General features: G+C 39.5%; 1 protein-coding gene across 1 annotated transcript in view; it reads left to right on the plus strand.

Moving 5' to 3' along the window:
* LOC150085857 (SH2B adapter protein 2-like) overlaps window positions 1–6,060 on the plus strand; it is a 181,297-nt gene extending 175,237 nt beyond the window's left edge. Inside the window, exon 6 of the mRNA XM_090374274.1 lies at window positions 4,057–6,060. Coding sequence (XP_090230400.1) covers window positions 4,057–4,455 — 399 coding nt within the window. The 3' untranslated portion in view covers window positions 4,456–6,060. The remainder of the gene's footprint in view (window positions 1–4,056) is intronic.
* Window positions 6,061–14,339: the final 8,279 nt, after the last annotated feature.

Genomic DNA, 14,339 nt, shown 5'->3' on the forward strand with positions numbered 1-14,339 from the left:
ACTACTACTAAATGAATCACAGTATATTACTGTTCTCAAGTGGTAGGTGGTTCTGAAATGCTCAGGGCTATCTGAACTAATACTAATTCTACAGTGTATACACTGCATTCTTTTGGGAGTTGGCACGACAATGTAACATCTGGGAATACTGCTGATGCTCCTACATAGTTCTCTGATTTTGATCCGTCTGTATATATTGGTATGTGATTGGGATATTGCATGCTATGTGCTGCATGAGTGTTGAAAGTTGCTGTCTGATAAAGTATTTTTATTCTAGTTTTGTGTGAGGAGTTCATAAGCTGTGGTATGGTTTATCCATGGTGGAACTATATCCTTCTAGGTTTGCAACATTATCTATTTTGAGATCATGCTTTATCAGTAGCTCCTACAGTCGAATGTCTAGAGGCTGGTTTGCTCTTTTGCTGTTCCTATATGTTTTCCCATTTTGGTGAGAATAAAGTTGTCCAAGTCGGATGTTCTCTTATAGGTCTTATCCTGTAAGCATACAGCAATGACAACTGTTGTCTCCTCAGGAATAGTGGTGATTCATTAGCTTCTGTATAGAGACTGTATGTAGGGGATGTGCGGAAAGCTTCTGTTGCTATTCGTATTGCACTATGGTGAATCGGATCTAGCCATTTGAGGGCGCTCTTTAAACTGTGTACCACCTGTTCAGTTCCAGTCCTAAGCTGTGGGAATTACTACAAAACCGTATTGGTTGTTCTCTTTGTGGTATGTCTGAAACAAGATGGTCCTATCATGTTGAATATGTAAAGCCTTTTGCAGCTCACTTGCCTGGCATTAAATTAGCACTGGAAGACCTCCTAGAACTAAATTTTATGGCAAACAAGAAATGAAGTCCATGGAGTTCTATTATATCTGACATCTTTTGCCTGTATGTTAATGTCAGCTGTGTGGTACAAAATATTAGCTGGCATATATATTTGCAACAAGGTCATCCAATCTAGAGATGCCACACTGGATGTTGAAGTAGCAAACATAGAAACTCTCCTCACAGATCTTACAAAACTTCAAAACAACTGGAAATTCATGTGGAATGAAGCCAAATTGGTTGCATCAAACCCAAAGATAGAAATAAAACTCTCCCGTAGATGTGGTGGAGTTAATTTTTTTTTTTTTTTTTTTTTTTGTTTGGTAGTTGTTGGCGCATCGGCTTCTGTGGCCATAGTGCACCTCCCAAGGTTTTTGCAGTACTTTGATCCAAGCCCGAGGCGGGAATCGAACCCGCGACCTTTGGGTTGCCAGGCAGGCACTTTACCCACCTGGCTAGCCCGGTCGGCCGGTGGAGTTAAGCGCTAGATGGCAAGGCTGCATGATGACAGCACGCCTGATGCTAACTTGGAGGAAATGAATGACACAGATGATATGCCAGAAGAGGCCTACTTCAGAAAGTGTGTTTTACGTTTTGGTAGACAATGTTATAGCAGGATTAACTGTCAGCTTCAATGCTGTTAAGCAATTGGAAGAAAAATTTGATTTCTTGTGGAAATATCTGACCATGTCTGAAAGTGATGTGAAGAGAAAAGCTTTAACTTTATCAGGGCAATATCCTGCTGACCTTAATGGTGATGATTTTGGAAAAGAAATGCAACATTTACCCTCAGTACATAAAGCAAATTTTGTAAATGCACAGTTAAAGCCATTAGATCTGTTGAACTTGTTAACAGAGTACAGACTTGGTGATCTGTTTCCAAATGTTTGTGTTAGCTTAAGAATACTATTAACAATTCCAGCAACAGCAGCTTCTGCAGAGAGGTCATTTAGCAAACTCAAGCTGATTAAGAATTATTTAAGGTCTACAATGCCTCAGGAACATCTTATGGATTTGGCCAGGCTAAGTATTGAATCAAACATTGCCAGAACAATTAATTTTCATGCTGTGATTCGAAAATTTTCACAAAAAAAGCCCAGGAAAGCTCTTTTTTTAATTAAAGTAAATACTAAGCCTATCTACTTTTTTTTTTTTTTTTTTTTTTTTTTACTTCTTACTAATAACTATATGTCTTCTGATGATCTGATCTGTATTGCAATATAAAATGTTTCAATGTGAATTCTTTCTCCTTATCTGTATTGTAGCATAAACAAAGATGTTCAAATCAAATGTGCTTTCTTCTCTCTGATCCTCTTTTATTTTATTTATATTTATCATGGAGGGAATATAGGAGCATAAAACCTCAAATGCAGAAAATCAACAGAGTGCTCCATTCCACCCCTCTCTCATCTTCCACACCCTTTTTAGCCTTACAGGCTACAGCTCATGGCATAAAACAGTAGTGGATAAGAACAGGATGACTAAAGGAAAAGGGAAGGGGACCAGAAAGAAACTTTGTACCCCCTGATAAAATTCCTCTCAGAGGCCCTGCCACCACACATTGCTCAGCACACTGTGGCAACACTATTCTATGCTGGAAAGTAACTGAGCATCTACCATATAGTCCAGACTTGCAATTTTATTTTATAATTTTTTTCCCCAGAGAGCAAAAAATAAACATCCTGCTATATTATTCCAGAGGGATGTTGATTCTATATAGATAAAGTGAAGGAAGCTATCAAACAATGGTGCCAACAACAACTAAAAGACTTTTATGAACTGGGTATAAAAATTGTCTGTTCATAAAAGTTTTTATGAACAGAGATTTTTTTTTTTTTTTTTTTTAAGGTAAAAGTATTCAATTTTTATAACTTTACAACTTGTACTCAACGATAACAACTTTTAACTAGTTATTGGTTAAAAAAATTCATTTTAATTTAATTCACCCTCAGAGATAATTCTAAAGTTGATAAAAAAAAATTCTGAGATCATTTTAATTTCATCATGCTTACATTTTATAAGCTTATAAAAACAAATAAGGAACACAGAGAGAGAGAGAGATAGAGAGAGGAGTAATGAGCCAATTACTTTTATTTGCATACTGATGAGTGTTGGACCTTTGACAATGTGCATATCAATATGTTTGTTTGTTTATGGGCTTTACAGTGCAAGGGCAGCAAGGCCATACTGCACCTATAATCAATATGTAAAGAAAGAAAGTGGATTTAATATAAAGCAAGTAATTGGATTTAACGTATAACTATCATAATTATTTTTTTATGTTAACTTTAGTACATATGAGTATACAGTGGCGGATCCAGAAAAAAGTGACAGGAGGGGCACTTTATTCTGTGCATTATTTTGTGTGCAAACAAGACACAAAATAATGCACAGAACAAAGCGAATATGACACTCAAACATAATGTGACTGTCGGACATAAGTACACAGCTAAAGTCTGAATTACTTTGAAGTAAACATTACGCACGACCAAACTGTGTGATGCCTTGAACTAGAATGGCGATCACATCAGCATCGGTGTTGCCAATAGTAGTCAGTTGAAAATAGCTAAGCCACAATGCAAAAATAGATAAAATCCTATGTTAACAAAGGGAAAAAAATTGTTTTTTGTAGCTAAAGGGAACTGAAACGATCGGTGAATATTCTCCAAAAAAAAACAACAAGGAGGGCACATGCTTCGGTACCCCTCCCCTGAATCCGCCACTGGGAGTACAGCCATACAGAGAGAGATAGAGAGAGAGAGAGAGAGAGAGAGAGAGAGAGAGAGAGAGAGAGAGAGAGAAGAGAGAGAGAGAGAGAGAGAGAGAGAAAGAGAGAGAGAGAGAGCATGGCTACCTTATATCACCCATCACTGTTATATTGTAGTGTTAGCCTTGGTCAATATGTAAAGCAAGTAATTAGATTTAATGTATAACTGTCATAATTATTTTTATGTAGTCCATGTATCATTTCTATGTACCATCTTTTGCTAACTATCATTATTATATTGTAGTGTAAGCTAATACTATTCTGATTTGTATAAGGTAAAATTGATAAAGAGAATATTTTCCAGCATAATTTTTTTTTCATTCTAAGTTACAATATATCGATCACATTATGATTGTATTACAGTGGCATTAGGGATCACTAGTACATTACTCTTTAAGTAATGTTTACGAAAATTTTACTATAATGTATATTGTATTATATTTTGCCTGTTTTATAGCATCTACGAATGACAATAAATCCTGAAGGCCAGTGTCGTGTGCAACATTTATGGTTTCAAACAGTGTTTGACATGATGGAGCACTTCAGGGTTCATCCCATACCTCTCGAGTCAGGTGGAACATCCGATGTCACACTCACTGAATTTGTGGTCAATATGGAATCTCAGCAACCACCTCTTCCAGTACGAGCTTCACCCTCTCATACAGAAGGAAATCGGCCAGCCAATGCCGCCAATAGCAGTCATCCTCATCGTGCTCCTAGTATCCCAGAATTACGAGAAGTGGTAACATATGGAGGTTCCGTTCGAGTTAGAACTCAATCACTGGAAAACTTGCATCCCCATTCTCATCAGGCCTCCCACGGCCGAGCAGTAGAAAATACATACTCTTTTGTCTGATAATCCTTGAAGTTTCTGTGAAACTGTGCAATATGCCAGACATATGAGTTCAAGGATCATAAGTTATTGCATGACAGATGCAATGCTGTAAATATAAATACACAACATTAATACCAACCAAAGACTGAGTTTGATAACAATTATTTATTGCTATTAAATGTCATGTTGGGATACAGAAGGCATGCAAAAGAAAAGAAGGCATGCAAATCTCACATGAAAAACAAATTTGTCCTTATGACCAAATGCAAAAAAACTTTCAGACCAGCACAATATGGATAAATGGCTTATTTCTTTTAAAGAAAATGCAGTAACTTAAAGTATTGGTGGGGAACAGAATAATGGAAACACTCACCAAAAGCAGGTGTTTCCATCACTATGGTGGACCAATGGTACTAGGCCGCAACGTGCAACTAGAATGGTAGTGATGTGGGGGGGAGAACAAAATAGTCTGACAGGGATCTAGACTATTTACTACAAGAAAAGGTACTGATTCACACAGGCTGATTTATGACAGTGGTGGTGATGAAAACTTATCATAGGCTTATCCCACAAATGATCTGTTGATTGATATTAGGTGAACTGGGAGAGTCATAACAGATATTCATCTTTATCTGCATGATATTTAAAATACTGTTTGAAAATATGGAACTTGTGAGATGTAGCAATGTCATCCTGGGAGACACCCTTCCTGGATAGGCAGAAATGTTTTAGCATTGATTGTGGATGAGTAATCAAGGTATTCATATAGCATATTCCAGTGAAATGGTTGTCTACCAGCCATGTCAGGTAAATGCTCCCCATCCTATTACAGAAGTTCCAGAACCCTTGACACTCCAGAAATTCAAGTGTGTCCAGGGTTCTGGTAGAATGCAACATACCACTGGTCAGTGATTGATGGCCATGTCTCAGTACCATTAGACATAAAAGCATAGAGGAGTATTATAAGCAGTTTGTGCATAGTAATTAAAGTGTGGTATCCAGCTTTCTGCGATCTCTTTCTGACTATTTTTTCAGAAATAATTGTCTATGAGCCAAGTTGAATTCTGCACACTTAGTCTTCTGTTGTTTGTCTGCTGTATTTTGCAATCAAGACTAGATTGAACATCCCTATTGCCTAGTATGCCCTGTTAAGCATGTCTAGATTTTGACAACTTCTGCTCTCTCTCACCTATGTTGATATTAGCTTTGCAAGAGTTCTCCACAACACATTAGTGACTTCTTTCATCTTTATCACAGATGCTCATGCCAACTAGGATCCAGCAAAGTCATTGGGGTCTGTATTTGTAGCTATGCATGCTCATAATATCAACTCATGGTGTGGCCCCCATTTACATTCAAGACTAGACTAGGGCTGCCTAGGAAGTGATTTACATGTGGCACTAGCTGGTGATATGTGTGCCATTTTCCTGCTTTGTAAGTCATGGAGCCTGGTACCCAAGTGTTTCCATATTCTGTTCCCCATCTGTAGAATGGCTCAGCTGTTGTTAGACATTAGCATGACTTCTTACCAAATTAGAGTGATCTTCAGAAGTGAAAGCTAACTCATCTTTGCCCCAATAAGTGCAATATTATATAAATGAATAAAGCCAATTGCACATGCTCATTTCCCATCCCTCACTGTGGTGATTAAAGTTTTATTTAAACCTTTGTTTCTATTGTTCACTGTATCTCATTATTGCTGGTTTATAACAAAATGAAATGTAAATACATAATTATGTTATTAATCATTTAAGGACAGGTTAAAAATTTGAAAATTATCAGTCTTACATGATTTTTAAAAAGAATTATGTAATGAAATCAAATGAAGGATGATAAAAGGTATTTCACACTATGTGAAGTGCCTTTTATTACCAGCAAGTTACAGCCTTTCATGAGCAACTAATCTACTTTAAAGTAAACTACCTCTGGTGAAACATCTTATGCCAATTTCAATATAAGAGTAAGAGACCACTAAAGAACAAGCACCGAACCCTCAAAGGAGTGTGATTACAAACAGAGTAACATTTCATTTCATTCCAATCATATTCACCAAAAACAAGAATAGCAGGTACAGTATGACCTGTCAACAAAAAAGGTGTTTACTTGAACTGAAAGGAATAGCATTTTATAACCATTAGAAAGTATAGGGTGAATTCGGAATAATGAAAATAGTATTGTGTTAGTAGTGGCAAATTATGCAAGGATACAAGCTTATATTGCATCAGCCAAAAAAAAAAAAAAAAAACATATCCCCTCTAATAATATGTATAACTCTTCTTTAAATTTATTAAAATTATCCATTTTCAAAACACCAGATGATAGTTTGTTCCAACAATCAATTATTCTCTGGCTGAAAGTAAACAGAATATACTAGGGTGGGGTGGGGACATATTTTGACCCGTTTGTGAGTCCCCTTCACTACATTGGATAGACTGGGGTTTGAGCCCGTCACCACCAAATACGGAGGATGCGGAAAGGTCAGGGAATGCCCACCGCATATCCCGGAGCAATATGGCCTTAGTTGCTAATGCTCCTAAAAACCAAATAACAAACAAACAAACTACATTGGAGGGGAATTAAAATTTACTTGCAATTGAGATAACAAAATATGCAAGTAAAATGGATAACACATTACGATTATACACCAAATACAGCTCGCCATATTAGAGGCAAACAAAGGAAGAAACAGTGTTTACTTTGGCTTTTCAGTTAGTGTTAGTGTTAGTGTTTATTTGGAGCATAGCTAAGCTCAGTGACCTTCTCAACACTCTTCTATCACTAATGCTAGTTATCCCTCCAATGCAGATCCCATATGTGCCACCAACAGCATCCAACTTCTCTGCCCAGACACGTTGGAACAGCAGTTGTCACACTTTGCAACCCTAACAGGCCACCTACGTAAAACTTGGGATGAAAACCCTATATTACACCAATATGATTAAATACCTAGGTATAATAATAAATAGGGGGCTAAACATCACACATATGAAAGAGAAAATCAAAACTGTAGAACTTTTCTTTCCGACAGTAGCCAGATCTACTGGCTAAAAGGCAATTCTTCAAACTGAAAACATCCTATGGTACAGCAAGCATGTGGTTCAGTAGAGCAGACATTTATCAAAAAGAAACATCTCAAGGCAGCAGGGGCAGATGTTCCTGTGGACCACCAAGGTCTGTAGGGCACTGTCTGGTTCGGTCCTACACCATGCTTGCTGAGAAAATCCCAACTAGACCTGAAAGTAATTTATTCAGGACAACATACTGCATAAAGAAAAACACCAAGATGAAGATATTATGAATCCAGCTCAACCTCACTACAGATATTAAAGTAGAGAAAATAAAAATACAAAAATAAATTTAGTGTTGTCTGACTAGAAAGGCAGAACGAAAGCACCAATTCCTGATCTATAACCTTCAGACAGGTCCACAAATTGTTGGCTCTCTCCAGACTACACTTTCCATTGGCCATGGAAAAGAAAGTGCACAGAGCTAGCAATCCAGACTGCACAGTACTGAGTGCATAGCAAAAATAATCACTTGACACATCACTAACTGCAATGAGACTTCAGAGAGCTCCTATGAACACGGGATCTGGATGAAGAAGAAACAGAAGTTCTGGACATGAAGGAAAAATATGAAGAATTCAGCAAATTCTGCAAGAGCATTTTCTCCAAATGGCAAGATTTAATAACAGCAAACAAATAGAAGAAAAGAGAGTAACTACATGTGGTATACTTGCTCAAGTAGAAATCTATCTCCTTGTAGTAAGGACGGAAAACAAGCTCTTTCATGGGCTAAGAGACCAAAGACAAAAATCTTAACTTAAAACCAACCACAAAAGTGAGATAAAATACCAGGAAAGAGCAAATATGGCCCTAGAATTAAATACTGGGTGCCACAAAGGTAAGAGGAAGGAACAAAAGTCAGTACGTGTGGTATGACAGCTATTCTAATCATCTACAGTATTTTTTCTAGGAATCTCTTTCAGGCATAACTACCAATGCAGGCAGCAAACCATTCATTTTCAAATAGTATTGTGTTAGTGTTCACCGTGCTCAGTGTAATAAGTTTCTTGTATTTTATTACATGCTTTTTCTGTAAAAAGTGGCAGTGTTTAACAAATTAGAGTTCACCAGTTTTCATATCATAACTGCCTACCACACACTGATAGGGCAGAATTTACCAAGGCAAAGCAGTACAGTTGCTCCAAGGTTCCCCTTCCCAATGATTTTAAGGCCTTCTAAAAATATGTGCTCCAGGACCTGAGACTACCTAAATCTGACGCTGCACACTGCTACCTCTCGCTTTAGTCAGCTTTACAGGACATTAAAATTCATGCTACTGCTGCTAAAAGGAGTGATGACTAATGGGCCTCTGTAGTATGAATGCTTTGGAGTGGGGGGAATGCTTACATTTGACAAAATATCCAGTGTGTATGTGGGACAACAGTTCTTCCATTGTTCTGGTTCAAATTTTAGGTACTTCCTCTTATAAAAATGTTTCTAAAGGCTTTCTTTTCTTAGTATTTTCTTTTATCTAGGATGGTAGGCACTATTAAACTGAAGGTGTGATTCTCTGTCCATTTGTAGCTGGTGTTGCCATGTTAGTATCACAGGTGTGATCCTTCATTCTTATCTTCACTTTCCTGCAAGAGCCCTATGCCCTTTGTCCTACGCAAGAGCTACTGCATTCAGATGTAATTTTGTATACTGCTCCTCTTCAGGTTACTAAATAAACTTGGACAGGTTAAGATCATGGATTTCTGTACATTCGTCCTATGTAGGAGCTACAATGTTTGTATCTGATTTTTGAATACTGCCCCTCCAGTTTCAAATTCCTGAATAAACTAGGATGTGTTGAGATCACAGGTAAGATGTTTAAAGAGATAACAGAGTGCCTGCAGAAGAGGAGACACAGCATTGCAATTAAGAAATTTCTTCAGATTAGACTGGTTTAAAATTGGTGTCCCAGGACCATATCATTAGCTGATCAGTACTGGGACCACTGTTGTTTCTAATTTTCTTAAATGGCATTAACAAAAGGATATTAGCATTAGTTGAGGCATATGATGCAAGAAAGCAAGCTTATACAGCATCAGCCAAAAAAAAAAAAAAAAAAACTTCCCATTTCACCCATCAGGCCACTCGAAATGTTTGTTTAGTGCAGCCTTAAATTTATTTAAGCTTATCAACTTCCACAACAACAGATGGAAGTCTGTTCCAGCAATCAACTACCTTCTGGCTAACGGCAAATTCTGCATATCTATTCTACAACTATTTTTCCTTAATTTGAATCTATGCCCCCTCAGGTTCTTAATCTGAGCAAGCAGAAGTATCCAGTCAGCATTGAGTCTGCTCAAACCATTCAAGGCCTTATACACCTCAATCAGATCACCTCGCAGATGTCTAGTCTCCAGATGCTGCAACTTGCAGAAATTAAGCTTTCTTCGTAAGTGCACCCCCTTGTTCCTCTCACCAATCTTGATGCCCGTCTCTGTACTCATTCTAGCAACTCTACATCCTTCCTAAAATGAGGTCCCCAGAACTGTATGTAGTACTCAAGGTGTAGGCTGACCATTTTCTTATACAAAGGGATAATGACCTCCTTGTCTCTGCTACCAAAATTCCTATGTATCATTGACAAAACACCATGACCTTCTCTGGCTGGTTGGTTGGTTTTTATTGGCACATTAGCAACTAAGGCTATAATGCACCAAAACCTGGTCATAAAAAAGACACAAAGAATTGGAAGAGATGGAACACCTGTCATCTGTTTGGATAGAAAATCAAACAAAAAACAAGTTTGCTTACGATAGAAGTAAAAGCATTAGCAATATTTTATTACGTAATAGTCGTAATAAAATGCGTAAGTATTTTATTACGATTATTTATTGTGTTTGGTAATGTTTTGGTTACAAATGTGTGTTCAATCTTGAGTGGTCGGCACCTAACCCCATTTTACCCATAGGGCCTGTTGTTTATATTGCATGATTTTGCATTGCACAAGGGTTTCTAGGAACGCAACTATCGTGCTATACGAGGACTGGCTGTACTAGTGGACTGAGTAATCGATGAAGTAAAACGGATCCACGATTCCTTTTGACTCTGACGGCGGATGTAGCGTGCTTTGGCTCGTGCATGTTTAAAGGTTGGTCGTGGTAGGATATAGGCGGAATATCCCCCACACTTTGTTTTGAGCCTTTTTTGCTGCTGTGCATTGTGAATTCCACCAAGGTTTGGGAAATGGTGGAAACCGGGCAGATGTTTTTGGAACAGCATTCGCAGTTGCTTGGACAATAATTTCTGTGATGTACGTTACTGCATCATTGATAGGCTCCTGACTGACGGTACTGAGGTCAAAATTTGCCTGATGTTGGAAGGCAGACCAGTCAGCCTGATCAATCTTCCACCGTGGTAACTTGAAAGGAAGACACGGTCTCCCACTGTGTAACGAGGTTATCACAGGGAAGTGATCACTTCCGAAGTGAGTGAAGGGAGTAGAGAAGGGGAGCAGATAGAGAGATCAATGGCAGAAAAAGTACAGGTAGGCATGTTGAAGAATGTGTTTGTTTCAGTATTTAGAAGGGAAAGGTCATTGTCATTTAGCATACGCTCTATGACTCGTCCCCTTCCATTGATGTTAGCACTACCCCCACAGGGTGTTATGTCCATTAAAATCCCCGAGAAGTAAGAAAGGGGGAGGCAACTGCATTACAAGATCATCAAGGTCTTCCTGGGAGATGTCAGTCCCAGGTGGCAAATAAATAGAGCAGACGGTTAATAAAAATCCCACTGTAAGGCGAATTGCAACAGCTTCTATGCTGATTGCAACTAGCAAGGGCTGAACTGGGGTCTGGTTGCCCACAAGGATAGCTACTCCTCCAAGAGCAGGACCATCCGCAATTTTATTTTTATGAAAAATTGTAAGGTTATGCGTGGTGGGATCATCATTTAGATAAGGATCATCATTTAGATTTAGATCAGCCTTTAGATAAGTCTCCTGCAAGCAAAAGCAAACTGGCCCGTGCTTTTGCAGGAGGGCCTTGATGTCATCTGTATTTCGCCGGAATCCACGACAATTCCATTGTAGGAATTTAGTCATTATTTTGGCTTGGTGGGTCCGTCAGGCGGCTTCCGAGGTGCTGAGGGCTTACTTTTGTCAGTCTTGGATTTATCTTTTTTGGGGAAGAATGGATGCTGTCCCGTGTCCATTTCTTCCTCCGCAAAGAGTTCCAAGACTGATTCATCTGGTACCTCCTTGTTCTCTACATCCATTGTTTCTGTTATTACTGGAGGCTCTTTACCACTTGGTTTTGGTAGTGGTGGAGCACTAGAAGGTACGGTTATAGGAGTGGCAGCTGACTGTTTTTTTGGTGGGCTTTTGTGAACTCAATAAATAGCATGCAATCGGGGTGAATGACTCTCTTAGTGGTATAGTCATCTCAGTTTGTGTACCGATAGTGCACTTAGCAGAAACCTTCTGGGCATATGAAGGTTTCCTGCTATTTATTGGTTGGATACGTTTTCTGGCCTTTGGGTAGGAGACATTCAGCTCTGTTTTCAGTTTTTGGATTTATTTTTCATCCTTCCGCCGCTGGCATGCTCTAGAGTAGGCGGGGTGCTCTCCTTGGCAATTGACACAGATCAGTTTTGAAGCTGAACATTCCTTGCTCTCATGGTCTTTAACACCACATCGAGCACAGGCAGGATTACCACGACAAGATGTTTGTGAATGGCCATATTTTTGGCATCTAAAACACCGCAGTGGGTTTGGGATATAAATCCTCACTGGGCAGTTTAGATAGCCTGCCCTGATGGAACTTGGAGGCCGTGGGGGGTTAAACGTGAGGATAAGAACTCGGGTAGGGACAAGATTCCCATCCTTTCTCATTGATATTCTTTTGACAGCCGTCACTCCTTGTTCTTTCAATTCAGAGATCTCTTCTTCAGAAACATGAAGAAGGTCCCACTCTGAAATGACACCTCGTGAAGAGTTCAAAGTTTTATGGGGGGTTACGATGATAAATATTTCCCCTACTGATGTGGCTTTCAGGATTTTTTCCGCCTGTTTAATAGTTGTAGCTTCGACCAAAAGGTTGCCACAACGCAGTCGTTTAATGGATTTTGGTGAACCTGCCAACCCTTCTAATTCTTTCTGGATAAAGAAGGGTGACATCTTTCCAATTGACTCTCCGGTGGAATGGAGAATGAGTTAAAGCAGTGTCACTGGTGGTGGTGGTGTATCCTCAGTCCTGGCTCTTTTTGCAGAGGTGTTTTTCTGCGTCATCATCTCGATTAGATAGGGGCCTTGTTGGGGCCCAGAAGAATTTGAATTTATAATACTCATGGGAGTAAAATAAAAATTTCCGATGCCTTAAGTACCTCACCCACCACGGAGCCCTACGAGGGGACGCCCACTCGTGAATTAGCAGGAACTGCGTACATGAATGGGACGCCAAGTTAGCTTAGAGGCACCATACCCACGTTTCCAATAAGCCTAGATCCCGTCCCAGGACCAAAGGGAGGGAGGCTTATTGGAACGCAGTTGACCCTAGCAGTAAGAACCACCCGCCGATTGATCCCAGTCGGGCCGGTCTGGGACCACCCGTCTTGTCAAAGCAGGGGCCAAAGTGGTGTATTAAGGCTGGGCCCCTCAACCACCAGGATCCCCCTTTCCGAATTCCATGGGTCACGGCGCATGGCTGCACACGCCGGATTCCAAAGATGTAACCCTGGAACCAAGGTATGGGCGTTAGATCCCAGTGATGCTAGTCTGGAAGTCCAGCAGTGTCACTGGGAGGTCCCCTCACCATGTACAGGTGCCCACGTCGAGGGTCCCTTCTCTGGCAGCCTATCTGCACTGCTCAGAGAGCTTCATAACTGACTACACAATTACTCCCAGGTCTTTTTCATTCTTCACCTCCCTGAGTGTAGTACCACATGGTTGGTACATTTCTCTTGGGTTACTGTTACCCATATGGAGTACTTTGCATTTCTCAATGTTAAACTTCAGTTTTCACTTCTCAGCCCATCTGCCTAACTTTTCTAGATCCTGTTGCAGTAGCATACTATCTTTAATGTCATTAACAACCCTGCCAACCTTTGTATCATCTCAAAACTTAGACATTAAGCCTGATATACCTTCATCAATATCATTGATCAATACACAAGACAACAATGGGACCAGCAACGAACCCTGGGGGACTCCACCAATAACGTTAGTTCACATAGAGCAGTGTTCATTTATTACCACTCTCTGCCATTTCCCACCCCTTTATCCATTGCAGCAACTTACCGCTCCAATCTGTACAGCAGTCTTCCATGTGCAACAGTAACAAAAGCTTTCCCGAAATCCAAGTACGTGATATCAAAATTATTTTTTGGATCCAGTTCCTTTGTGACAACATTGTAGTATTCAATAAAATAGATCAGACAAGACTTCCCCTTAACAATCCCATGCTGTGTCTCAATTATTACTGCCGTCTTGTGTTGCTAATTCTGTATCACCTCTTGTATCACCTGTATCACTTTGATAACATATATCTGGATCTTAGAAAAGCTTTTGATACTGTTGCAAAAATTGGAGCAGTGTGGCATTGGAGGCAAATTGCTGCTATGGATAAAGGAATGGTTGAGTGCGAGAAGACAGAGTGGTAATCAATGGACACTGCTCTTTGTGTAATAATGTTATTAGTGGAGTCCCTCAGGGTTCGGTGTTGGGTCCATTGTTGTTTTCTGTATTTATTAATGATACTGATGATGGTATATCAAGTTTAATGCCCAAGTTTGCAGACAACACAAAGGTTTAAAGGGTTGCTAATGACAGAACGCTGCTGCAACAGGATCCAGAAAAGTTCAGCAGGTGGGCTGAGATGTGACAACTACAGTTTAACATTGACAAATGTA

The sequence above is a fragment of the Mastigoproctus giganteus genome, chromosome 5 (assembly GCF_048544385.1).
Source record: "Mastigoproctus giganteus isolate SK-2022 chromosome 5, ASM4854438v1, whole genome shotgun sequence".
NCBI classification, from domain to species: domain Eukaryota; kingdom Metazoa; phylum Arthropoda; class Arachnida; order Uropygi; family Thelyphonidae; genus Mastigoproctus; species Mastigoproctus giganteus.